This window comes from Amphiprion ocellaris, chromosome 18, assembly GCF_022539595.1.
Source record: "Amphiprion ocellaris isolate individual 3 ecotype Okinawa chromosome 18, ASM2253959v1, whole genome shotgun sequence".
In the NCBI taxonomy this organism is placed as follows: domain Eukaryota; kingdom Metazoa; phylum Chordata; class Actinopteri; family Pomacentridae; genus Amphiprion; species Amphiprion ocellaris.
In genome coordinates this window covers 32,634,080-32,661,636 of record NC_072783.1, presented here as the reverse complement: position 1 = coordinate 32,661,636, position 27,557 = coordinate 32,634,080, and the positions used below count along the sequence as shown (strand labels likewise).

At 40.2% G+C, this 27,557-nt stretch overlaps 1 protein-coding gene across 2 annotated transcripts; it reads right to left on the bottom strand.

The window, feature by feature from the left end:
• Nucleotides 1-565: 565 nt before the first annotated feature.
• Nucleotides 566-27,557, bottom strand: ppm1bb (protein phosphatase, Mg2+/Mn2+ dependent, 1Bb). Of its 2 annotated transcripts, none has more exons than XM_023284407.3 (6): nt 27,176-27,555; nt 14,190-15,032; nt 10,299-10,416; nt 9,639-9,750; nt 7,456-7,513; nt 566-1,926 (listed from the first exon to the last, which is right to left on the bottom strand). In XM_023284407.3, the coding sequence occupies exons 2-6, from the start codon at nt 15,018-15,020 to the stop codon at nt 1,897-1,899; spliced, it is 1,149 nt and encodes a 382-aa protein (XP_023140175.1). In that variant the 5' UTR covers nt 15,021-15,032; nt 27,176-27,555; the 3' UTR covers nt 566-1,896. The 2 variants fall into 2 exon arrangements, with proteins under 2 accessions (XP_023140175.1, XP_023140174.1); XM_023284406.3 differs by lacking the exon at nt 566-1,926 and adding an exon at nt 2,737-5,898 and having other exon boundaries at nt 27,176-27,557.

Here is a 27,557-nt window from a genome sequence, read left to right as displayed (position 1 = left end):
GTTATTTCATAGATGGATTCAGTTCCATTTATTTGTTTGCATTTTCTAAGATTTTAGCTGTTCTGTAACTTTTCTCTTTTTATTGTGAGGCTTCACATGTCCACTCTGCATTAAGTAATGATGCAGCCACAACTTCCACCCTGAGGATTACTGAAGTAATTACCTATCCACCTACCAAAAGAAGAAGTCTGGCCACACTGTCTCCTCCGTACAGGTCAGAGGTCAAGGTGGGCTACAGAGCAGGACTCCTGGAGCTGGAAGAACCTCAGTATCTTGCTTAAAGACTTCAGCATCGTGTTCACTCATGGACTATGGACACTCTCTGGACACTCGCTGTCACTGCAACATAATATGTCCTGAAAAGACATTCAACTGTCACAGGAGCACTGTGAAGACAAAAACAAGCTTTGACGGTTGAAATTATGTAGGCTACAAGTTTCTGAAACGTCATGTTTGTTTTTCCATCCGTTCTGAAAGTGAAACAGACACCACGGCCTACACAAAACCACACAAACCCCAAGAAATGATGTGACTTCTCTTATTAAAATACGCAGCCACCACCGGGTCCTTGGCAGGTATTTTATTTCATATATAGACGCTTTCTGTAATCAAATGTGAGTGCAATCAAACAACAGCAATACAAACATTACCAATGCAGTCTGAGAACCAGGAACAGGGTTAAAACAGGGAGTTCACTCACTCTACACAGTGAGCAGCTAGTAACCTCATGGACAACATTTAAAAAAAAAAAAAAAAAAAAAAATTCCTCTGTCAGGACAGTCTGCTGTTACGTGCACCTCCAACCGTGATGGTGAGGAGGCAGGGAGGGGAAACCCATCGGACTCCTCCCTCCTGCCCTAACACCCTCCTCATACAGGAAGTCCAACCAGTGATACAACAAACGCCCACCCGACCCATCACCCCCAAAGCCGTGAGTCCAACTTGCACTCAGCTCTTCAGTGATAACTTCCCATTTCCCCCCCGTCATGATTATCATCGTCATCATCCTAATAGCATCAACAAAAATAAAATCCAAAAATCATTTCCACTTCTCACGTGGCAGGAGCCTATCAGTGTCCAGAGGTCCTTCAGGTTCAGTCAGTCTCAACCAATGGCTGTCCATCCGGGTCGATTAGAAAACCACGTAGCTGTACATGTAGAACCAAAGTCCTCATGCAGTGCCCTGCGAAGATGGCACATCACATACGTGCACAGGTGGAAGTGGGGGGTGGGTGTTTATGATTTGGTGTGTCGGTGTGTATTAGAGAGAGAGTGTGTGTGTGTGTCTTTTAAGAGGGAAGAAGCAAGGGTGTTAGGCAATTTATCAGACCCAGGAGCACGAAAAAATGTCCAGGAGAAGAAGAATTACATACAAAGTCTTTATCCACCATCTGTCTCCTCTTGGCCCTCCTTGAAACACTCTCACACACAAACTCTCTCTCTCGCACGCACAAACACACACACACACACACACACACACACACACACACACACACACGATAGGTCCTCATGTCATTGTGAAGTCAGGTGTTCAACGTCAACATTCAAGAAAAGAAAAGAGAAAAAAAAACACCTCAATGGTAAAAATCATCTCTACCATCACAATGCTTCAGTTCATAAAATCTGGACATTTCTGAGAAGTGATTCTGTTTTTCTCCAGGTTTAAAGCAGTATGCGTGTGTGTAGTTGTTGTCGTCGTCTTTGTCCCACTGCTGTACACATACACACACTCGCGCACGCACACACACACACACAACCAACATACACACACTCACGCGCTGCAGCACACACCACATGTCCTCTTTTTAGTGGAGAAAGACATGGCGCAATGGAGAGACTCTCCTCCTCTGGGTGGATGCACAGATCACCAGGAGGAGACGGGGGTTGTTGCCACGGCTACCAGGGGTCATCGAGCTCGCCGGCACTCTGGATGAGTTAAGAGGAAAAAAAAATGGAGAGGAAAGCATGTTAGGTTTGTAGCACTGCACACAGAAGACACTTAGATACTCCTGATGCCTTGAACCTCACTCCTCTTTCTTTTTTTTAAACTCTACTCAAACTGAATGGATAATGGAAGAAAGTGATATTCCCCTGCCAAGCCTGTGAGTTAACACAACCAGAACCTCTGATGACTCACCTTGCGGAGAATCATGAGGCCAACTGTCAAACTGAAAAACAGGGGAGGAATGGAGAGAATGGAGTCCCTATAAGTCTACGCAGCTTCCCTCTCGCTCCTCGCCGCCAGCTCACGCAACGCAGCGGCAGGCCTATATTTTCAGGTTTCGTACCTGAGAGCTGCTATTGTTTTAAAGGAGACGACAGATTAAGATGTCTTCAGGCAGCAGGGGTAAAATTACGAGTCTAGGTCAGAGCTAAAAGCTGACAGAGGAGAGCGAGGAAGGTGAGGATTTGCTTTCTGCTTTAGCTGTTCCCACAAACTTCACAGCCTACACAGACACATATACAACACATTAAACGGAGTAAGGACACTGAAAAATCCCACTAGAAGTGTCAGGGAATGGCCCTGTATCAAATGCCACCATACTGCATTTAGATTACAATGATCTGTCCTGAAATAAAACCAATGTTTGAATTGGAAAATCTGACTTTCTCAGCTTTTTTCTCACAACCCCCGTGTACTTTTTTGCATGGTGACTGATACAGGACCAACATACAGGAAACAAAGCTCTAAAGTCAGTTTACAGAAAGAGACACTAATACACTCAACACAAATCGTAACATTATACCTCAAATCCTTTTTATTTGTTCATTTTGTCATTTGCAGGACTGATTTGTCCCACGTCAGCGCATACAAATTGAACTCACACATACACAAACACTCATACACACACTCAGTGTTTAGCATTACCTCCCCTCCGATAGTTAAGTGCTTTAGATATTGAAAAGTACAGTGCATGCATTATCTGAGTCACTGGGCTTATACAGAGTCACGATAACCTCCCTTTACCTGCTGTCTAGAAGAATGAACACGGTTTGTTTCACTCACACTTTCAGAATGAGGTAAGTGTTTGAAATCGTTTTGAACAGAACCTGCGAGGACTGACATATGCTTTTGTAACGGCTTTTATCAAGCCGTGAAACTCATAAAGCTGCGGCTAATACCAGCAGCTGTCAGAGGGAGAAGTTGGAACAGATTCTTTAGTATTCCACATATACTGTAAGGTCACACATTCAACATTTGAACTGTGTGATTTACCGTACAAGCAATAAACTTGGTGTTTAACGCTCTATACTGATGCAGATGTGTGACTTTGGTAATGTAGTATGGGTTGGCTGGTCCAACATTTTAGTCAAAAGTGACATATTTTTGCAAATATTGGACTGATATGTGGAAGAAACACTCGTGGTCACAACCCCACCTGGAGCACCACCTTCAGATCAATGACAGAACTGATGAAACAACAGCTGTCCTCCATGTGAGTATTAAAACATGTCGGCGTGTTAACGTAATTAATGTTACATATTAAAGGTTAGCGCGCCGACATGCCAAATACTACATGTTACATGCTGAATTCTAGCATGTTCAACAGTTTTAGGAATGTTTTTAGGAATGTCAGTTTCAAGAATGTTTGATAAAGTGTTTAAAATACGTAATCGTATCTACAGTGCCTCTATTTATAAAATCACAAACTTGTCAGGTTCAGCTCTATACAGTCTGACTTTCATCGGTGTATATGCACTGAACATAAATATAAATGTAGCATGCAAATGATTCTCTTTTCCGACTCAGAGAACAAGTAAAAAATGTAATTTCAATTGTTGTGGTTAGAAAAGGTTTTTGTAGTATTTGAGCTCTTCAGTTCTCAACCACTAAATTAACCCACAACCTTGCAGATGTGGCTTTTAAGGACAATGATCGGACAGTGTGACCAGCAGACAGACGCTCCTTCTAGTAGTGAAAGGTCACCTTGAAACGCAGATTTACTCAAATGACTCGATGCAACAGATGACAACAGAAAGACGACTACAATTTGCTGTTGAAGAAATCATTTCAGCTGTGGATTAACGTGTTTGACAGCGTGATCCTGTCCTCTAAAATGCCCGCCAACTTCACCGAACCTTTTAGGTAGAGCTGGACAACATTTCATAGGCAGCATCGACAACCTCGTGAAGTTTGTGTGTTAAAGATGTGTGGCACTACGGAATGTAAATGGTGAACATACTTGTTAGACTTTGGATTTCCGGTCTATGACTCTAGTCTCAAATAGCTCATTATCATTTCCAATATAGTGCATGTTTTTGGTTGTTTTGTGGCCTACAATTTGCAGTGGAGATGTGATAAACAAACCAGAAAAAGGATTTAATTTGATAAGATATTACTTGCTGTGTTTGTATTATTGTTCAGCATACTTTGCCTGAATAGCTGTTTTTAAACTCCTCTGTGCTTTGAGATGAATGCTAGCGTGTTATCAAATGCTAGCGCTGTCAAGCTAACATGCTGTTGATAGCATTTAAAATCTAATAGTTTTTACCACAAATGCAAATCAGATCACACAATTTATTGCTAAGCCTGATAAGCTAGAAAAACAAAGCCACTGTACATACGATTAATCATCTTTGGAGCCAATATGATCTTTGTTCACAACTTTCCCCACTAGTATTTCTCCATTTTTTTATCCATTCAAGAATTTTGTTTTTGTGTTGAGCATTACCACCTTAAAGGGTTGCCAGTGTAGATTTCACTAAGACATTTACATCGACCTGAATAACAACCAAAAACACAACTTAGCCTCTCCAGGTGCCTGTGAGGCAGCGTTCTAACGTGGTGATGTGAGAGATGTAGTTTTTAGTACCCAGGCTGGTCTGAACAACCTAACATCACTGAGCATGCTGATAATTGGGTTAATTCCACAAATTACCAGAAACAGAAACTTCAGTAGTGACGATCGGTCTCTTGCTCTGTCTCTCAAACCCATGCAGACGCACACACACACACGTACATACATATACACAAGAGTGTGTTTTGAGTCTGTAGATGGAGTTGGCCTGGAGACGGTGCAGTGTGTCGCACAGCTGCAGTTCAGTGTCTCCTCTCCTTTGCTTTGTCAGTCCGTCCACTATAAGCAGGTGTGGGGGAGAGGCTGGGAGCTGAGAGGAGGGAGGGGTCAGCCAGAAGCAAATAGTGGGAAATGTAGGCCAGAGAATGCAAGGTTCACTTTGGCTTCACCAGCCACTTTTGCATGTACTAATAAATTGTTATGATTTTTTTTTCTTTTCTATGGTAAACATCAGTCTGTGTGGTCAAGTTTAGTAAAAGTGACTAGCAAATTTGGGAATCCAAGCCAAGGTGGGCAGGAGGAGCAACAAAAGAAATAGGAAAGAGAGTCCTCAAGGTATTTTTGTGTGAACTTGAACAGACAGAAGAGCCATTTTTGTTTGCAGTGAACTTGAAAAATACTTGAATAAGCATGATAGAGCTGGAAATGGCCAATGCGCCTGTTCAAGCTCCGTGATGAGGGAAAAGAGGAGGAGAGGTCATAGCGCATCTGACTAGAGCTCTGGGGAAGGATGGATGAGTGGCTGGGTGCGGGCAGGTGCTCAGTCGGAGGAGGTTTCAGACTCGGGGGCGGGCGCATCTTGGCTGGCCTCCGGCTCTGCAGTGGCGGGTGAGGGCGGGGGCGAGGGGGGAGAGGGAGGGGAGGCGGGCTGCTCCTGGCCGTCGTCGTTGCCGTCATCGTCGGCGGTCCTCCTGCTCTCCCCTGCTCCCTCGGCAGGACTCTCCCCCCGCAGGTGGTAGGCGGCCAGGGACTCCTCCAGCACCGTGCGGTACTGCCCCCGGTAGTGCAGCCGGAACTGCCGCAGAGCCTCCAGCAGATGAGCCGCCGTGCTGCCACCTCCCTCCTCACTCTCCTCCTCCTCCTCTCCCCCCGCACAGGCCTGAGGTGACACGCCAGGGGTCAGACTCTGCAGGCACGCTCCACGGTCAAACACACACACACATCGAACATCGTCGCACAAAAACATCTACCACACAGTAGCGTGACAATGTCAAGAGAGATTCTTGCACCAGTCGAACGGACCCATGCAAAAAAAAAACAAATAAAACGCTGCTACCTCTGACCCTGTGACCAACACCCCTTTGTGATATTCACTGTGCGGTGAAACAGAGGGAGGGCAGTTGGTCAGAACCCACACAGCCTAGAGAAAAGAGCCTGCGAGTCAAGACTCTGCTGACATTAATGTAGGAGAAACACGTGCATTTATACATACACATTCACACCCACCTTCACATTGAGCCCTGCAGGCTATTAAACTGATCTCCTGTCAAAGCACAGGCATCTTTCACTGCAATTCCTCCGTTAACTACATACGAATTTCCTGGATGTAGAGATGACATTGAAGCTGAGATTATGCAGCATTTTTTCCAGATGTATGGAGTAGTTGTTATAATATGTTTAGCTGTAGCTACGTAATGCTTAAGGAAACAAGATTTGTGTTATTTTGGATGCATCTTATGATAGCCACCCTGTGCACTACGGCAAACATTTGACATTAAACTAAACACACGTCCCAGTTTTATGATGAAATTTATTGCGTGCTAACATAAATGTATCTATTAATGTGCTTTAATATGGCAAACAATATTTATGAGCAAGTTTTATTCGAAATATGATCAAAACAGATGACATTTTTGTCGTTTTTTAAAATTTACATAAACAAAGATGTGCATTAAACTTACACAATCATAAGTTAGTAACTCAGCTAAACATCCATGACAATGCAGTAAGATATGGAGTCTCAGCACTTTTGTCTGCCATTTTTGATACATGTAGATAACTGCTTTCAACATTTTCAGCCCTAAATACATGCAATGAAGAACAATTATTTTATTTTTGACTTTTGTGGGTTTACATCTAAATAAAAACGGTAAATAACTGTGAGATAAAGATAGTATTTGCTGTGGTGACAGTCAAATAACATTTTTTAAGACACTAGGAAGTGTCTTTTAATCTTCTTCATGCCTTTGAATCTTCCTTTTGTGCACATATTTAGTAACAATAACAACATATTCAACCTTGTGCTTAAAAAAACTGCCATCAGGAAAATCTGATCAGGCTTCCCATCATCAAATTCACATGAAACCAGGTTCATGAAGCATCAAGCACTACAAACTGGCAATTTAAAGGACGTGCACTTTTTGCAGAGGTTGCCTGAGGTCTTACCGTATATCCTGTTTCAATGATAAATATCAAATGTAAACGGACCGCAAAGAGCGTCAGTGCTTTTCAACGTGGAATGCAGTCAATTGAGTTTCACTGATCTTGCCAAGGTTATTCTGTTTAGACTTTCCTCCGCCCTCTTTCACACTTAAAATCACCTTCATTTTCTCTCGCTCTCACACCACACGCACAAGAGTGTCCTTGTCTGGGCTGGTGTGTGTTTACGAGGTCACACTGAGGGAAGGGTGAAGGCTTTAGAGAGAGGTCAACTCACCCCTTCCTCTTCTCTGTGAGGGTTCAGCTTGTTGTACACCGCCTCGATCACACTCCGCCTGCAAACACACAAACAGCACACTGAGCTCGGCCGCTTACAGAAGATGAGCAGCTGCCAACATAATACAGTCTCTGTCCATTCAGAGCAAATGTATATTGATTGAGAGTTTAATGGAAGTAAAAAAGCAACTTGGTCGATATTTGAGAACTCACTATTCATGCATAAAGCAACTGGAGAATCTCTTCATTCAGAAGTGATGTGAGGAGTATTAAGTTGCATATTTTTAAGCTTTAAACTGCGTGTCTGGCAAATATACGCATACACAAATCTGTCTTTGTGTGCATATGGCTTTCTCAAAGTGCGCAGGGATACAGCAAATTATTTTTATCCTTATCAATGAATCTGCAAAATACTTTCTTGTGCAATTATCTGAAAATTGGGAGAAATGCCTAAGTGAATTTTCCTGTACAGGGAGTCCTCGACTTACGTTGGAGTCCCGTTCCTACAGACTGACATAAGTTGACTTTCGCCACAAGTCGGAAAATGTAAACAAAGCATCACGATATCGATCAGTTCTTCAGAAAAGTCATAAATACCCATGATGTTCATGCATGTATGAGTCATTTTACAAGATGACAACAGAATATTGTAACGGACTGATATTGTTGTTGATGTTGAGGTTTCAATGTTTATTGTTCAGTTCCAGATTTACCTAATGTCAGTGAATGTGCCATGTTTAGTTAGCTCACCTCTGATTGGCTGAGAGTCAGCAGTAGAGAGAGCTGGGAACGGCGGCTAATTCTGGAGCTAAGTTATGGGGTTTTTCTAGTTATTCTGGCGTTGGCTACGGCCCACAGTAGCCTGTGTGAAGGTTCAATAAACCAGCAGAGAACCAGATAAAGTCTCACTCATTCATCACAGAGGGTCACTACAATATGTTGACCTGTTTTTACAACTTGACCCATGGTGGTCGGTGTTTCTTCCTGTTCCCAGCGTTTTATTCTGTCTAATTTCACTTCCATGGAGATGCTTTCCTTTTCTTCCAAGCATCAGAAGAGTCTGACTTACGCTGGGAGCCATAATGAAGGACAAAAAGTTAGTGAATGTAGCACAATCCAAGGTGGAGTACAACCAGAGAATGGAAACAAAGCCGTCTGATAGCGCTGCGTGACGACATATTCATCCGCTTCACTCGCCAACTAGTTCCACGTAACCAGTTCTGACATAACAACGAATCGGCGTACACTATAAACCCAGGACCCACTCATAACCAGTTCTGACATAACGACAAAACGCTGTAGGTCAAGGACGTCGTAAACCGAGGACCTCCTGTACTCTATAACAGACATAATGCAAATACATTACGCTTTATGTAATTTAATGTAAAATGAAAAAATTCTCACTTAGAAGAGGCTGAAACTAAACAATTTCACAGAATTTTTGCTTAAAAAGAGCTCTGAGTGTGACGACACATTTACACGTCTGCTCCTCGTCAGCTTCAAAAATAATTGAGTAATCCTTGTAAAATTCAAATAGCTTCTTGTTAACTGGCTCCTACTATTGTGCACCATTTTAGATATATAGATAATATTATTATAGCGACTTCACTTCATTTATCTGTAGGACTGCTGTGATTATTCAGTTAAATTAATTAGTTGTCGGACAGAAAGTTAATTGGTTAATTGGTTGCTACATCTTAAATGTGAAGATTTGCTGCTCTTTTTGTCATATCTGGTATCGAACAGAATATTCTGGATTTTCTGACAAACATATTTTATTGCATTACTTAAGGCCCTAGAAAATGCTAAGCTGGCATTTTCAGCTGCTTTATAACATTTACTGGCAATGAAATATGAAGAAAGCAATTGTCACACTATCTGATGATGAAAATACTTTTATTAATTGATAATAATTGATAGCGTAATTAGCTGCAGCCCTACTTAAATTTATACTAATTTCCGTCTCTTATGTTTTCGTTAAGACGTGTTCTATACAAATAAAGCTGTTGCTGTTTCCAGAGACTTAAAGGATCCAGTTTGTAATTTATCGCGTGAAATGTAACTACTATTCAATAGCACCTAACATCCTGGCATTATGTTATAATAAATAAATAATCTACATGGATGGTCAAGTCTGATTTTATCGATGGGTACGTGCATAAAATGCAGCTAATGTATATTTACTTGCTGGCCAGGCCTCCACCAGGTGGAAGGTTAGGGATGTTCTCTGTGGCAATGCTCCTTAGGACAGACACCAGGTCAGGGACTCCAGCCTCCCCACCGTTCCCCAGAAGCTCTGCAAACAAAATAGGAAGAGGGCAAGAGCTTTGTGAGAGGTTATGCTCCATAGTGAGGCATGATTATAGTACATTATACACCAAGTTCTTCTGGATGTAACCGCCACCTTTCTGTACAGAGGCTGAAACATCACCCATAGCAGTGGAAAAATCACATACACCACTGCTTGTCTTTAAACGGCACCACTCTGTAACACACTGATTTCAAATATTTGTACTACCTAAAGAATGTTTATTTTGTCCTGGTTATGCACACAGAATTGGAGCACGGTATGTGGCCACTTGTTTCAGTTAACCTTTGGAAAATACACTTTTGAAAATGGAACAGTGCAGTGATTTTACCAAAGCCTGAACAGCTGAATTTTCCATCACATGCTTCTATCACAGCATATCAGTACTTGGTGTGGTTGTAAAATAGGAAAGATGCTGCCAGAAAATAAGTAATATATATTAAAAAAAAAAAAACAGTTAGACTATCAAGACTGCCCTCGTGAATATCACTAAAAACACTGTCAGTGTGTTATATTTGCATTTTCAGACTGCTGACCCTCGACACGGGTTTCCAGGTATTTATCCAACTCCTCTTCCTTCTTCACAGCCTCCTCGGAGATCTTGGGAGCTCCGGGTAAACACACCAGCACCACGCTCATGTTGTCCCTGCTCCCCTGCAGAACAAGGACAGGGACACAAAACAGGTAAATTAAATCTACACAAAAATACTTTTTCCCCCACAACTGTGACGAAAAAAAAACAGATATATGATATTAAGAGTGTTTTGGTTCACTGACCCTGACAGACATTTAGGCAGCAACTATGTTCCCTTTTCTTGTTTACAACAAATTCAGGGCTTTCCCTGTCAATGTGAAACCAAGGCAACCAGCCAGCGGTTGGTGTTTTTCTGCTACTTGATCACAGGCATCAGAGGGTGAAGTTAAGGTTGGAAAAGGATTAAAACAGGACATTGGCATGCTGTTTACAGTCAAACAATTGAGCTGCTTTCACAGCCAATGCTTTCTAGTAGTTTAGGGTAGCAGATGGTGGAAATAGTAAGTGATAACTGGCAGTTTTCACTTGGTCAAATCTACTATTGAACACAGTAAACACATCAAACATGCTCAAGCTTTAAACACACACAGTCATCACTACCCTGAGTAGTACTAGCAGCTCTCAAGTAGCACCCAAGAGCAGCTTTTTATTGGGTGTCTCTCTGTTTAGTTTGTGTTGCAATACAGTCTGTCAAACTGTCAGTGGCTTCACATTAATCCAGTGACCTACAGGTGGCAGTAACGTGCTGAAATATGCAGCGATGTGCCAGCAAAGACAGGAGAGAAGAAGACTACGAGCAAGGAAACATGGCTGGAAACAATGCAGAACTGAGAATGTTTCTTTGCAAATGTCTTATGAGGCAGAAAATGCATTTAACCTGTTTGTTAGACCCAGAAAATTCACAGAATGAGTTTTGTTGATTGAAATCTAATGTAAATATAACATATTTGAGGTAAAATGCAGCTTTTCTTGTGTTGTCACTAAAATTCTAAAAGAAAAATGGCTAACAGATCAGCATGTTTTCAAAGCTTAACATCTTACATTTGTTTTTTGGTTTTCTACATCACAGAAAAATGATCAGACAGTAATTAAAAAAAAATGTCATTATGTTACCATTTTCACCTTGTAAAGCACAGGACTGGAAAATAATTTCAACTAGTCATTCACAACTACTGTTTTTTCCATCTTTCAGAACCATCAACTATTACATTCACTGTTGATTTATCAGATTTTTAATTTTCTGGATTAATGAACCCATCGTTCCGTCCACTAAACCTCAAAAATCATTGATGAATGTCAGTAATATTACAGCACAAATTTCTTAAGATTTCTTTAAATTTCTTCTTTAACAATTCTAAATAACAAAAACAAGTAGCTCCTTACAGATGATCTAGAAGCAGCAAACAGTTGTTTCTGCTTAAAAGCTGATTCATTTTAGCTCTAAAATATCTCATTATAAACCTCTAACACTTTTATTTCACTGGCATTATGGGTATTAGCCACTCAGTACTAGCTGGACAGCAAAACAATTGACATTTAAAGGACGCACAGACAGTTATAGTCGAGATGGAGCCCTGGCCTAAACCAAATCGACAGTCACCTTGTCATTACCTTGTAAAAGTCAACGTGGTCACAGTACCTTTCTGTAAGTATACAGTGTCACATACATCACAAAAGGCAGCGGCAGCAGAGGAGATTTATGACAGCGTGCGGCTGTTACTTGAGATAACCCATCCAGTAAGGTAAAAATAACTAGGCTGCTGTGCACTCGTTGGTTCTTGGAGTATTTAAGACACAAAATAAGTGATACACGGAAGACAAAAGTCTAACTTGTGTACTGGTGAATGAGTTCTGCTAAGGCAAAGAGCAATTCTGTGCTTTATCCTGAATCGATAGCCAAGAGGGAAAATGGACAGGAACAGATTGCAAAGCACTAATGCTTTAAACATCATCTGATGAGATGTTAAGTTTTATTATATACAGCTATATATAATTTATTATATAATTTATTATATAGAACTAAATAACAAATTTAGGCTGAGTTTATTTTTGTCACATTGTCACACAGTTATCCATTATGTTATTTGGCATATTTGGTGAAAATATATAATTACAGATTCTTATTAAAACTGTTTTATGCTGCTCACACATTTTTACTCACTGTTGGCTCATTTTTCACAGCATAATAAAGTCCTGCACCTCAACTAAAAATGTTTTCTGTGCAATTTAACACGATTATGGTTCCATAGATCATAAACAGCAGAAAAAACAAAAGTTGAATTTCTTTGACTACTTATTTTACAAATATTTTTTATAATGAAATCAGCATGTGCAACATTTTCTAATACTGGAAAAAATAAAGGCACTATATGCTGTAGATATTTTATTATTTACATTTTTAATTTGTTGCAATACTTTCTGCTCCATGTAAACAAAGCCTGTAGTTCAGTCTAGTTTGTCCAAAAAGTCCCTTAATTTTTATTACTGTTGGATATAGGTGACTCACTAATGGATTCACAGTTGCACAAAGGAGCACAGAATTTTAGCTTTTTTTTTTTCCAGAATCTAGATACTGCAGACAGTTTATTTTTTAGGGATTTTTAAGTGAGACAAGTAGAATAAAGTGATTTGCTGTGCTTCAGCTTGGTTAACTTTATGTATACAGTTTCCAATGCTGACAAACTGAGCAATGTCAACGATCTTTTAAAGACAACATGCAGTTCAGTGGGTTAAGCAAAATACAGGCAATGTTGGTTCGTAGAATTCTAAGGATCAGAGTCAAGATCTGTCGTGAAATGCATTTGATTAGCATAACTTTGAGGGTGTCAAGTTAATTTTTCAATATTTTTTCAATACACACAAAACATAAAGGATTAATTTAGGATGCTAACTCAGTTAAGAGTTTACACATTGATCAATATTAACCAGCATGATCCCTTTTGCAGTTATGTGTCAGACTAGTCGGCTCAATATATAACTGCGGGACTTTTTGTAACACAGTTGACATTTTTGCTGTTTTCAGGCTTAAAAATCAACATTTCTTTTATTCTAACCAAACACTACATGGCATTTTTAGACAGACTCTTCTAAATATGATATATACAACTGAGTAAAGTTGAAATTGAAAGTTATTCATAAAGATATTGCAGTAAACGTGTTGACTACTTTCTATTAAATAACTCAGAAAGCCTTGGAGTCTGGCCAGTCTTTTCTTCAGGAGGAAATGACATCATGTGGAGCAGGTCATGTGATCTGGAATTAACACACTTCCTGGAGAGGTGTTTTTGGTAATGGGTAGTTGAAAGTGATTTCTCAGACACAGATACAATTTGTTATTTTCCAGATAAAATTTGATATATTGCCAAAAAAGAAACATCTGTCATGATTATCTCAACTTAATAAAAAGAACACAATCCAAACTATTTCTGAATCAGCTCATTATATTATTGTTTAGCTCATTAGAAGGTGGTTGTTATTAAATTCGGACGGTTATTTAGTTGATATTTTAGTGATATCCAGTCATTTTTTTTATTAATAAGTGATTGTTTCCATAATAAATAATTATGGAATTTGTAAAGACATGATCATAATGAACATAAAAAATATTTTTTTACTTGCAAGATATATCCCTTGGACTTGGACAAAAGTCCCTCAATTATATATTGACCCAGTCTTACTTGCAACAAAGTTCTTTCCCATACACAACACTAGATTTCCACTTGGTAGATTTTAAATTTAAATTTTGCATTTGAAATGTTTTTATTTGCAAATGGGAACTGAGTAAAACATGAGCAACGTTCTACAGCTGTAAAATTAAAGGCAAGCTGAAAAGCAGGTATCTATGCCTACACTTTCACCTCTAATGTACATCATATGTGGAAAAAAGTCTTACCTTATGCAGACAGGTGTCCACCACTGAGTTACAGACCTTCTCCAGGTCATCACACACCAGCAGTCGAGAGCGAACAAACTCACACAGCTCCTCGTTGGACATGACGTCCCAGATTCCATCACACGCCAGCACCACAAACTCGTCTCCTTCGGCCGCCCGCTCCAACACACACACCTCGGGCTCAGGGCTCACTAGCTGCTCCGTGGGACCTTTACCGTCCACACATTTGTAGTCGTAGTCCCCCAGGGCCCGGGACACAGCCAGGGAGCCGTTTACCCTCTGGATCATGACCGAGCCGCCAGCATTTTGGATGCGCTCCTTTTCGCGGGGGTTGCAGGGCTTGTGGTCCTGGGTGGAGAAGCCCACCTTGCTGTCTCGACTCAGCACGGCCCGCGAGTCGCCGCAGTTAATGAAGTAGAGGTGGGTCGGGCTGAGCAACACGCACACGGCCGTCGATCCGCTGCGGTCCAGGCCCTGCCGCAGGTCGGAGAAGCTGCGCATATACTCGTCAATGTTCAGGAAACCTGAGCGGATGCCGTCCTTCACGCCCTCCACGGAGCCCGGTCCTGAAGCGAAGTCAGCCCCTCCTGACAAGATGTGCTCCAGCAGGTGGCCGGAACAGTAGTTGGCCACCCTAGAGCCTGCGTGGCCATCGTAGACAGCAAAGAAGGACCAGTCGGTGAGTCCATGGGGGAGGCCCACCACTGCTGTGTGGGCGTCCTCCATTTCCACCCGCCAGCCCTGCATGGAGCTCAGGCCATAGCGCAGCCCATTGCCCTCACCGTGGGCACTATGTTTCTCCGTCTTCGGCTTGTCCAGGAATGCACCCATTGCTGCCTATAGCTAGAGGAAGAGAAGAAAGAAACAGAAATTAGATGTTACACCAAGACCAAAGGAAATAATGTGTCCCTCAAAAGGCCAGCCACCTTTATCATAATGCAAACATGTCGTCTAACTCTACAGAGTTAAATTTAGACTGATAGATCGGTCAGGTTTATATAACAGCCATGTGCAGTGTGTGTATATATTGGCCTATAAATAACGAGAAATATAAGCAATCAATGTCAAACACTGCTTCTAAATTTCATCTTTAATTAATCTGTGCACCACTGAGGACTCAACCACAAACTGTGTTTACGTAGGAAAAAACTGTCGATCTATCATCAGATTCTTAAACCTCCAAATATCAAGAATCCTCTATCGGTCAGGGTGTATTAGGAAAATACAGATGGGTGACAAATTAAAGGAAAACACTGAAACTTTGACCCCTATAATGAGGGGGATCTGGTGGCTTTGTTATGCTGTGGGGGGCATTTAGTGGCCATGATTTGGGTCTAATTGTTCCCTTAGAGGGAAGGGTCACCACAAATCAATACAAAGTTGTTCTGAGTGATCACTGTTGTCCTGATGAAACATTTCAGTCCTGATGGGAGTGCTCTCTTTCAGGATAACAACAGTGCCATCCCTGGGCCATGAGGGGTCACTGAATGGTTTGATGACTGAAAATGATGCGAATGGCCTCAGCGGTCACCAGATTTCAACCCAATTAAAGAGCTGAGAAAGATTTTGGACCAACATGTTTGACAGCGAACACAAAATGATCACAAATCTGTATGAATGATGTTAATATCCCTCCAGTAGAGTTCCAAAGACTTGTAGAATCAATGCCATGGTGCACTGAAGCCATTCTGGTGGCCTAAAACCTTACACACTTTTTTGTTTTTCCTTTAATTTGTCACCCATCAGTATATATTTTTGTGGGATAAGATTCATTGCTGCTTTTTAAAAAAAAAGGTCAATTTTTCTGTCTGAACATGAAGAAGGAAGCAGTGAAGCAGTACCATAATACTGTATTTAACTTGATTTTGTATGTTTTCATGATTCCATAAGCTGAGATGAGCATTTAATGGCTACATTCACACATTTTACTATACACTTTTGTTGCCTATCATGACAAATTTTTCACCTCACTCTACATATACGTAAGTGAAACAAAACTGACTTCTTTCGTCAGATTTCACATAATATTGTATACTAATAAAAATGTGTTTGCTGTGATAAATTTCTGCGTTAATCACCTTTTTCATATCAGTAATTCAGTACGCTGCTTCATACTGAGAATAGAAAGTGTTTTTAATTAGTCAATGGATAGTGAGACCCAGTGATCCCAATGAGACAAAGATAGCAGAGGAGAAACGACAGAGGTGAGGATTACACTTCAGCTGCAAAGCTTCTTTGAGCACACAGAGCCTCTTTCAATCTGAACACAAGGTAAGTAATACTATTAAGTTAACTTGGAGACAGGAAATAGACTGTGACATTAGTGAATCAGCAGGGTCTGAAACCCTGCCCTGCCAAGACCTGAATGGGAATGAAATCTGACTGAGCACTTTTTGCTCTTTGCCTCTCGTAAACTTCATCCATTCTTAGCCATTTCTGACCACAGGCTAATCACAATTAAAGGTTTAATTATTGATGCAGCCAGGCAGCATCTTGGGTGTATTAAAGAATTCACATGGGTTGTGTTGGGACATGCTGATTCAGGCAACGGTGAGGCAACGCAATACAAGTCCAGTTTGAGTAACATATTCACAAGTCTGAAAGCTTATCAGACACTAAACCACTCTGCAGCAGCTTATTATATATTATCAGGAAAGCTTTTGCTGCTTTGGAAAGAAATTATCAACAATTTTATCTTTTGTTGCTACAATTTAGGGGACACTGTAGAAATACGGCATTCATGCTAGAATATAATAGAGTTTTATTATAATGTTTGACAACTGTAATGTTAATGACAAGAAATGACTTGGTATATTATTGGCAACGAGTAAGAAAACCACTACGAGAAAATGGTTAAAAGTGGAACCACCCACTATTGAGGAATGGATTGATATTGTACACGAGGTTTACATTATGGAAAAGTTGACATTTTCCCCTGAAAGTGCAAAAAGAGAAGCTGTATAAGATCTGGACTAAATAGACTGAGTATGTAAAAGCCAAAAGGCATGATTTTACTTGAATCTACCCATAACAAGATACAATTAGCTTTCTTTGTCTACTTTTAAAAATGTTTCTCTCTCAAACGTTGTGAAGATAATTACAAATGTCTGGCTCCCCCGTTCTGTTGTTCTTCTGCAATAAAAAGAGAGTGATGCAAAAAAAGGAAAATACTGGAAAGACAACATAGTCGTTGGTGCTGTAAATAAGACATGTTTGGAATTGTAATAATTTGCCTTTTCAATTGAAATAAGAGAATTAAAAAAAAAATCCTAAAAAATAGAGTTTTATAGCCATTTGCAAAGTTACATTACAGTACGTGTATGCTAAAATCCTTTGTGCGATTTCTCAATTCTGCCTTATATGTAGAAAAACAAAAGTCATTGATTACAAAAAAATCCACCAGAAATGTGCTGTTGCTGAACCAGTTTGAACTTTTGCTGGACAACCCTACACTGTTGTCTCATTCAAAGTCTATCTGACCCTTTGATCCCTGACTAGGAATCTATCATTATTGAAAATACTGTATAAAAAATGTACATCAATGTACAACACAGAAAATACATACAGTACACGATGCAGCAGAAGGAAAATGCTTTAACAGGACGTATAACGTGGAAATTTTCATAATCAGCCACCTGAAAAGCGGAGCTGTAGCTGAAAAATGCTAAAAAAAATCTAAATGAGTAAATTCTATCAAACTGTACTATAAGAAATGAAGTGGTGCTAAAATTCTATACATTATTTTGGTCAGTTTTCAGCAGCATCCAGGTTACTACACTGGCCACAGACTTCAAATGTTCAACCACCTTTCGGTGTATCGCTGGCATTTCTGACCTGCACTGTATCTCCCCATAATTTCGATCAATTCTGACCTAAATGTCAGCAACTATACTACAGTACGGAGCTACTTCCAGTACGCACTGCTTGGCTGGTGTTGTAGCACTCATGAGATCTTGAAATCAATGAAAGGCGATAAAAATCGAAAGCGCCCCGACAGCATATCGATTTCTCGCCGGGCATTGCTTCCCATGTGAGCGCACACACGGCATGACAGGCATGTGCCCAAAAAAGGCCGGTACATGCGAGGAGTGACTACAGCTGGTTTCAGAGGAGCGTGTACTTGTGTTTGTGTCGGCTCTGCGCATGTGTGCAGTGTCATAGTCTATGTGCGAGAAAAAGATGCTCTATAAATACGCCAGGCCGGTTTAGATTTCATGACCAGGGTGAGGCTGTGGGCCACGCCATTCATATTTCTGCTGCTTTCCTTCTACACGACTACAAGATTTTCCCCCTTGAGCTTTCATTTTTTAACCACTCGGCTCTAGGCTACATTTTCATGTATGTTGGGAAAGAGTGTTCACATATGTGTATGAGAGAAAGGCAAATCTATGTTCACCAGCAGTGATTCTCTCTAAAAATAAAACAAACACACTGCCATTGCCTAGCAACCACAGACCCTGCAGTGCAAACATCCAGGCTAAGCTTCATTCAGCGACATCCCCCTCTCCATGTCTTTCTCTCACTCGCTCTAAAAGACACACACACACACACACACACACACACACACACACACACACACACACACACACACACACACACACACACACACACACACACACACACACACACACACACACACACACACACACACACACACACACACACACACACACACACACACACGGCCGCTTGGTAGCGAGAGGAAGGGGGGAGTTGCATCATCCATCCATTAAAGCAGTTGCAGCAGCCAGACCCTGAAAGGAGATATGCAGGCTGCATGAACACACACAGATACTATGAGATTTCTCTGGCCGACAATGGTACGACAGACTGCTGGCAAAAAAAAAAGCACACAGAAAAATAAAAAGCCCAGAAAATATCCCCATTGAGACATCAAGACTGAAACCAGGAACTCTCAGCCTCTTAACCTCCTCAAAACTGCTGTCACCCGTGCATTAACCACAGGTCGAAACCAACACCCCCTGATGCTAAGACGTACGTCTGCCAAAAACCACTGGCTACGAAGAGGGAAGTGGAAGGTTGGGGATTACATAATGCTGCAGAGAGCCCAAATGCTGCTCTGAGAGGAGGCACACGCACAAAACAGCCACTGCTATCCTGGAAGCAAGGCAATCACACAGCTTTCAGCGCTGTCCATACGTACACAATTCACTGGGACTCACCCACTACAGATGCACCAGCTTCAGGTGTTGGTTTCTGGATTTGATTTGATTACAATCTGTTTGAAATGATTATTTTTTAAATTTTTCAAAGATTATTTAAGACTTTACGATAATGAAATTTAAAGCATCTCCTGAGACTTTCTCCAGGAACTTGCAGACCTTTGCGTTGCCGTCAACAGATCAAATTTTGCCGAGCAACGCAAATTGGCCCGGTGTTGCTTTCTTGAATAACTGTTTTCCTGTCTGGATAAACAGAAGAGTCTTAATGGGGAGCAGTAAAGAGGATAAGATTACCCAGATGACAGAAGAGGACACGTTAAACAAAGCCAGACACAATAGTTTATCACACGTCAGCACATACAGGTTAACAGTGACTGCCTGTGTTTCACATCAACATTCAGCTACCGTTACGGAACCGCATCCATTCCAACTCACCTGGTTTTCAACGCGTTAGCATAAAAAAAAATTAGGTTATGAGTTCTTTAATCTTTATTTCCTGGTCCGTGCGAGATTACACTAAGAGCCAGAAAGAATTTAACTAATTGGTTAGGTTGTTTGCCAAATGAAGGCACCCCATCAACACTGTCAGTCACACTCTGCTAAACGGCTAACACGCTAACTCAGTCTTCGAAATATTTACTCGACTGTCTCAAAGTTTCTGTGAAGTTAACTGAAGTTAACACAGCCCCACCTTCGTCTTTTTTGGTAATTAAACTTTCCTCTATCTGAACAACTTAGTTTGCTTTGTTGTTTAGTGTGATTTAACAAGCTAGCTTTAGACAAACAGCATGTACTCTCAATACCGACTGCCCTTCTGTGTAAAAGTACTACATGTAGTGTAAACAAACAATAGCCTAACAAGTGGCAAAATACTTCAATCACTAGCGACTGATAAGGACAAAGTCAAACCCTTCCTTCATGGGGAACAGCTGACAAGACGGCACCATCGTGTTGACTAATGGTGTGGTGATAAAATAGTCAGAAAGTCCATGGACTATGGGCTTTACACAAAAAGAGCACACAGGACATACAGAATGGTATCATATGACCTCAGAACTCCAGCAAGAAGAAAAATCATAGGAGTAGAAGGAAAATAAAACTGATTCACATAAGAATCCACAATTCTGAAATGATTTGCCGATCTCAAACACAGATTTCTGAGGTTGCTTTCAAAAATGCCAGCTTTAATTTATCAGTTAACTTCACACAAAGTGCCATTAAAAGAAAAAATACTAAAAGAGACAGGTTTTGCTTTCTCTTGCCTTTAAAACAGCACCAATGCTACATTTAGGCTTATAAGGTTGTTTCTCTCGCTTTGTGCGACACCAGACTGACTATGCTATTGAAATTAGGACTCTGTTGGGTCCATACTATTTGTTGCAGGACTCCCATGTTCTTCCTGGCTCTGGATGTTTAGGGTCACTGCCATGAATTAATACATCTAGGACCTGTCAGACACCTTCCTGAGGGCACTGCGTCATCACAAAGAACCTAAACATTCAAACTGCCTAAAAAAAAGGCACAACTCTGCTGTAAGAGCCCAGTACCAGGTCGGTATACAGCGAGCACACACTAAATCCAACATCATCATCAAAGAAAGCGTCATCTAATGTAATCATTAGCTTGGTAAAACACAACTAGTCAGACACAATGTCCACAGTTTGTTATATTTTAAAGTCCAGCGCCAGTACAGAGCTGTGGATAATGAATTTCACTGGTAACAACACTTAACAGAGGATGACTCCTCCATTACTGGAGACATAATGTTATTAATGGCACCGTAGAACACAGCACTTTTGTCTTCTGATTTGTTTACCTCTTTAAATTCGCAGCTCAACAAGATATTTGGCTGGTCAGATTGAGGACTAAATTCAACTTTTACCTCCCTTCTTATACAGGCAGGAGACTGTAAGCAATTCAGCTTTTAAAATTTAAAAAAGCTGCGTATGTTCACACATTTCACTGTTTTTATCTGTTCAGCAGCCAGCGGAGTTAATCAGGAAGAGATTAACCGCCAGTTATGCTTCACATTATAATTAAGTCATTTGGCAGACAGTGAACTGGAGTGAGACCCTGAAGTAGAATTTACTAGAATAGGTCTTTACGGTCATTGTTATAGAACAACAAAAGGCCTCCTTTCTGTTTTATTCTATCAATTTTGAATAAAAATCAGTTTTATATAGAATGGTAACACCAAGAACTGGAATTGAATTGACTCGTGGCATTCATATAATCATATATTCAGCATTTTTCTGTCAATTGGTACGTTTTTTAATGATCCCACATAAAATAAATACAGTTTGGCTCTGATGAAGCCACATAACATACTGCCACCTGTACCATCAAATTGGTTAAACGTCATGAGTAATAGTCAGTGAACACATAAATATAAGCACTTTATCAAAGTTTTGTGATGGAGTTTGTCTTGCTCCATGTTTTGATGACAAGTTTTTTTTTATTTATACTGCAAATATACATATGTAACACTTCCAAATACTGGTTATCAGTCTCCTTGATTACAAATAATTGATACCAGCCACAAAAAAAACATACTGATCATCCTCTACTATAAAGTTTACAGATGCTCTGCCTGTCTGTGCGCTTGTCTTATGATTGGTGTATTCTAAGTTCCAATTCTCAGGTGAACTTGTGTCTTGAATGAAAACATTTTTAAAAATAATATTCCCTCAAAATACCCTGAAAACAAGTAAATACTGATTTAAAAAGCAGCAGCAAAGTTAGAGTCACGAGTTCCATGATAATGACATTTACAACATAAGGTGTGATGTTTCCCGACAAGACTAACATTAACACTGTACCCATTCATTAAAACTTTTAAAGAATTCTGCTCATATCCAAGCAAAAATAAGAATAATGATTGGAAATTACAACTGTCGTATAGTAGTTACGCTGGACTGTGGCTTCAGTCCACCAGTCTAGCTGTAGAAAACCTGCTAAATATGACATGATCATGAGATATTCCTCCATATTTACACGGTGAAGAGAAACATGTGAATGCACCATTAAACTAACCAGCCCAGAGAGGATTGTGGGATAGTGAGTGGGGACTGCAGAGGGTACACCGGGCCACATTTCACAGCCGCATTTGGAGGAGCCTGTGCAATGGGACAGCCTCGTTGAGCCGTTGTGACGTTTTCAGTCTCGAAATACAGACTTTGAAGCAGGCAACCCTGAATTGGGACACAGCTCATGTTGTGCAATTGGTCTCCTGTGTAACAGCAATGACCACACCTTCCTATTATATCCATTCACACACCAAAACGTAATGTTACATATTTAAATCTGTCTTTTTTTTTTTAATCTTATCTGACACTCTTGACAAAGGCTCCAGCTGAAAGCACTTTTAACCTCTACTATGCTCCAACCCTGACCTTGCCTCCACTTTTACATTTCTTTCGCTACACACAGAACAAAGGTGCACTGATCCAACATGCATGTGTGCTTTGTACATATATCTGCAGCTGACTGCTTCCAACATTGGCGTTACAACTCCTGAACAATAACAGAAAAAACTCTGCTACACAAAGCTCATATATAACATTTGGCACTTGACAAGCATATTTAAAGAAAATGGGTGTTAACACAACTAGCTTAGCAGCGACACTGGTAAATGTCTGCAATCTTTAGGAACGAAAGCATAAAAGCGCATAATGTCAAGGATAACATGCCACAAAATCACAACTTAATGAGATTCCTAAAGTCTGAGGTGGAACCACATAAATTAAGAGGCAACTGAGGCTGGAACTAATGTTTATTTTTACTACTGTTAAATCTGCTGAATATATATAGCCAATCTAAGATGCTAGAGTCAAAACTAATGTCTTCACAGGTGTTGATTTGTCACACCAAATCTTCCAAACTTAAAGATAATCAATTTGAAACGCACACAAAAAAATCTGCAGACATGAGTGAATAGTTGCCGTTATCACTTGGCCGAACAACTCTAACAATTACTCAAACTGTTCTAATTGATTAAACGACTGTTTCAGCTCTCGAGGCAATCAAACACAATCTGTGACCAAGATGTATGTCGTCTACATCCAGACACTCCGTTCGAGAACAAACACAATCTCAACTACAGTCCTCACAGTGGTTTTCTGAAGTCTTCCTGAAACCAAAGTCACATTCCTTCATGAGTGACGAATGAATTAAAATTTACAAATTAAAACAATGATCGTCTAGTTTCTAAGATGCTATCAAGAATTCCAGCCAAGCCTGTTAATAGCTAAAATGACTAAATAATGTACCAAAAAAAAAAATAAAAAAATAAAAGGAACAAGCATTCACAGACACAATAAGTTTCAATGAGATGAGGGGGAAATTGTCTTGTTGATATCTCATCAATAGATTCAACAAACTATATCTAGCATTTTCAAATAATGAATATTTCTCTATATTATTAACGCTTTATGTACGTACTATATCCTCAGTTAATGTCTGTCTGCCTGACCACCACGGCAAAACCAAAAGATATTCAGTTTACCATCAGGAATCTGCAAGTTGTGGCTACTTTAACATAGACTGACTGACAACAGCAACAAGGAGGTTGTTCGATAGAATGTCTGATAGTTTGATTTAAATGTTTTAGGTGTCCACATCAACAACACCCCTTGCCAAGAACATTAAGAGACCTAACTTTGTGGAGGCTGCCGCTGGTGGGGAGCGTCAGTTGCACTTTAAATCTGGGTGCTGGTCAAAAAAATGGTCAGAAAACATCCGATCGTGTAGGCCTTGCTCAAGATCGAACTACACTGTGCACAAAGGCCGGTTTAAAGTCGTCGCCTAGTGACACCCAGTCCTAAATCTTAACCTCCCTTATCCTTATTTATTATTATTTGTGTGTTTTTTATTGCTGTGTTGAGTTTAAAATTATTACTCATGTGGTTCAATTCAAAATCAATCGTTTTTTCTCTTGGGCCTTATTTAAAACAGGTAATAAAAATGGTAAAAAAAATTTCAATATCGACTGAAACTGAGCACTTGATCGCGATACATTCTTCAGCTATACCAACCAGCCTTACTTTACAAGTTAATCGATCGTTAAGATCCATCAATCGACTACAGCTGCTGCTCTACAATGACTCATTTAATGCGTCTCAATTTTTAATGTGCTTATACAAACAGACATTTTTTCCAAATGTCTATAAATACCATGACCCCAGGATGAGGCACTAAAGCACTTAATATCAATGCACTGACATTAGCAGCAAATCGCATTTTGGCACTGCGCAACAGTTTACGTTCTAAGAATATTTCATCAATGCAAAGAACGTATAATACACATAGTGCATTGTTAAGTGCTCGCCTACATGCTGATTATGTACTTCCTGTTCACGGCAAATAATCTACATAAGCAAATAAGAACGCTGCAGTCAAACTCATATGTGAACAGTTAGGCTTCTAACAGTGAGACTTTAATCAGCGGTTCCCTATAATGAAAAATCAATGTAGGCTCCTATAGGGGTCTTAAGTTTTCAATAGTACCCTGTGATGCCAACTGTTCCGTCAGTGCACAACTATAGCCGATAAGATCTGTTTATCTCAAGAAAAATAAAAACAAAAAAAATCTTCTTGTCTTGTTGACTGTCTCAGTGTCATCCTTACACTGTTTCATCTGCTCCTCAGTCTCTACAGAGTGACTGCTGACTCAGATAAGATTATCAGCTATTGAACTCCTCCCATATCTGACTGGCAGGGCACAGGCCCAACACCAAGTGATGTCATATACTGGTCACCTGTGCACCTTATCGCAATCTGATACACTGGAGAAGGTGAGCAGGGTGGCTAAATTTCAACACTGCATGATACAAAATTGATGATGAAATTTACCATAGGCCTTAGCTTTGATGACAAATCCCTGCAATATAGTAAGGCAATTTAGAGCAACTTATCATGAGATCACACACGATTCCCAAACTTTAAGGGTAATAAAAAAGAGATAGCGGAAATGCTCTGATCACATACTTGGCACTCTTCACATGAAAAGTCAAGAGCCTCACATTTGACATAAAAAATCTTAGCAAACTTTTTTTTTGTCATGGAATGAGAAGAAGTGCACTAGGAGTACTTTTTGCATTGCTGGTGAGGCACCTGTTCATCAATTTAAAAAGTCAGAGAACGATTAGCAGCCTGGAGGCACAAATGTGTTCCAACATTTCTATCACAATATTTAGAAAGCAAAATAATCAAGATGCTTTTTAGGTTTGACTCCTGATCTGAATTGCAACAGGAAATTCAACTGATTCATCAGAAACATTTTGTATCACAGAAGAAAACAGTCAGCAAAGTCAAGAAGTGAGTGGTAGCAATTGACTCTAACTGTTAGTTAATGGTGTCCATCCAACAATTAGCTCACCAAAATTCAAATTCAGTGTCCGTTTCATTTATCACAAGTCTCTAAATTGTGGTCATGTAGGCCTGAACTGCTGCATATGTACAGCAAAGTTAGATGTTAACAGCCAAGCCCATATTTATGGTCAGAAATAGCCACTATACATTTTACACAACTGACCTGTGTCAATGAATCTCGAGTGCCCTCATACAGCCAGAAATTTGGCACAATAAAGAAAATATAACAAATAAATTGACTGATGGAATGAATGAGCAATGAAGCATAAACTCAGTTCTAGTATGACTATTTAACAAGTAAAAACAACGATGTACACTAAAACCTTCATTTACACCATATGCATTTAGTTTGAGTTATAATATTGTGTAATCACAGCTTGTTTTGACAGTTTTATAGCACTACAGCATCTACTGACTTTGACCAAAAACACATCTAGTCATGCTAAATATCATCTTATACTTAAAGCTATCTGTTATTACGAAATATTTTTGGTAATTAATAAGAAATAGAAAATCAGTGAAGCGTTGGGAGGAGCAGTGCTAGTGTCGCAGTGAAACATAATAAACACCAGAACAGCCTCTGAATATCATTAAATGTTATCCTTATAGATTAAATTTCATGCTCTGACCGATTTCAACAAACGTACCACACATTAAAAGGGGACCTTGAAGTTATAATTGCCCTGCAAGATCGATGCAAACACATCAGAACATACAGTCCCTACTGGCACTCCATGCATTTTTGTTTGACACATATTGATGATTAATTCTGGACATTAGTGTCGGTACACAGCTAATGCTACTCACTGAAATCAATGGCACCTCTGGCAGTATGTTCTGAACATGTTATTTCCTGACAAATTACAAATATCCATTAGGCTGCCAAGCTAACGTCACATAGCTACCCATATGACAAAGTCCGCTAAGCTGTCATTAGCTAGTTATAGCTAGTGTAGCTATAAGGTTACCATGCTAGATTAGCTCGCTTGGGACCAGACTAAACACTGGACGCCGAAATGTTTTTAGACTATTACCAGTACTTTAAATTTCCTTCATTCGGAATTGGCTTGCTAACGCTACCGCCAGCCAAGTTAGTTTGAAACTTCAGATGATGGGTCAGCTTTTATTTTAGCAGTGGCCTATTTGTACACTAACATCATTGCACAACAGTTTCTCCTGCATGAACCAACCGACTGATTTTGGAAATCAATTTCTGTGTCAAATGCCAATCCACTGACCACATGCTTAAAGTGCCTTCCACTTAACACTGGTCCCTCTACGCAAAAGGCCTACTTTGCTTGGTGGGTTGATATGAGCTAGCGTTAGCTGGAGAGCTAATGTTTTAACAGCTAGCTGTCGTTGGAGCCAACGCACTTCTCAGGATTGTCAAACTCTAGCTAATGACGTTAGCGCACATACTGGCATGCAACTTACGTTTTCCTGCTGTGGTGCGAATGTAGATCCAATCTTGATTATCTGCTAGATTCTGCTTTTGTGTGAAGATATGTCGCTAACCTTGCTATCTACGGAGCTAACGTTAGCTAGCTAGCTATGTTATGTTTCCTTATTTGACAAAAATAATCGAGATTGGCCTCAGATGAGCGGCGATAATTCCTTTCTCGGCGGTTCCCTGCTTGGACAGCGTTGATTTTTACGCATGTTTGACGCCAGTTCTGTCTCTCACAATAAATGAAGACAATTCCGATCGTTCCAAAACAAATATGGACACTGAGAATTGGTTATATTATACAACACTGACAGATCTAGCACTTTCTTCCATTGAAAGGCCAGAGCTATCCTTCGACTTTGGGTGCTG

Excerpts from the sequence above, each read along its gene's own strand:
- ppm1bb (XM_023284406.3), bottom strand. The coding sequence starts at position 15,020 with ATGGGTGCATTCCTGGACAAGCCGAAGACGGAGAAACATAGTGCCCAC. Across the intron at positions 7,514-9,638 it reads GGTGGAGGCCTGGCCAGCAA|GCGGAGTGTGATCGAGGCGG; the intron begins GTAAATATACAT and ends GTGTGTTTGCAG. Across the intron at positions 5,899-7,455 it reads CTCACAGAGAAGAGGAAGGG|GCCTGTGCGGGGGGAGAGGA; the intron begins GTGAGTTGACCT and ends GTGTCACCTCAG.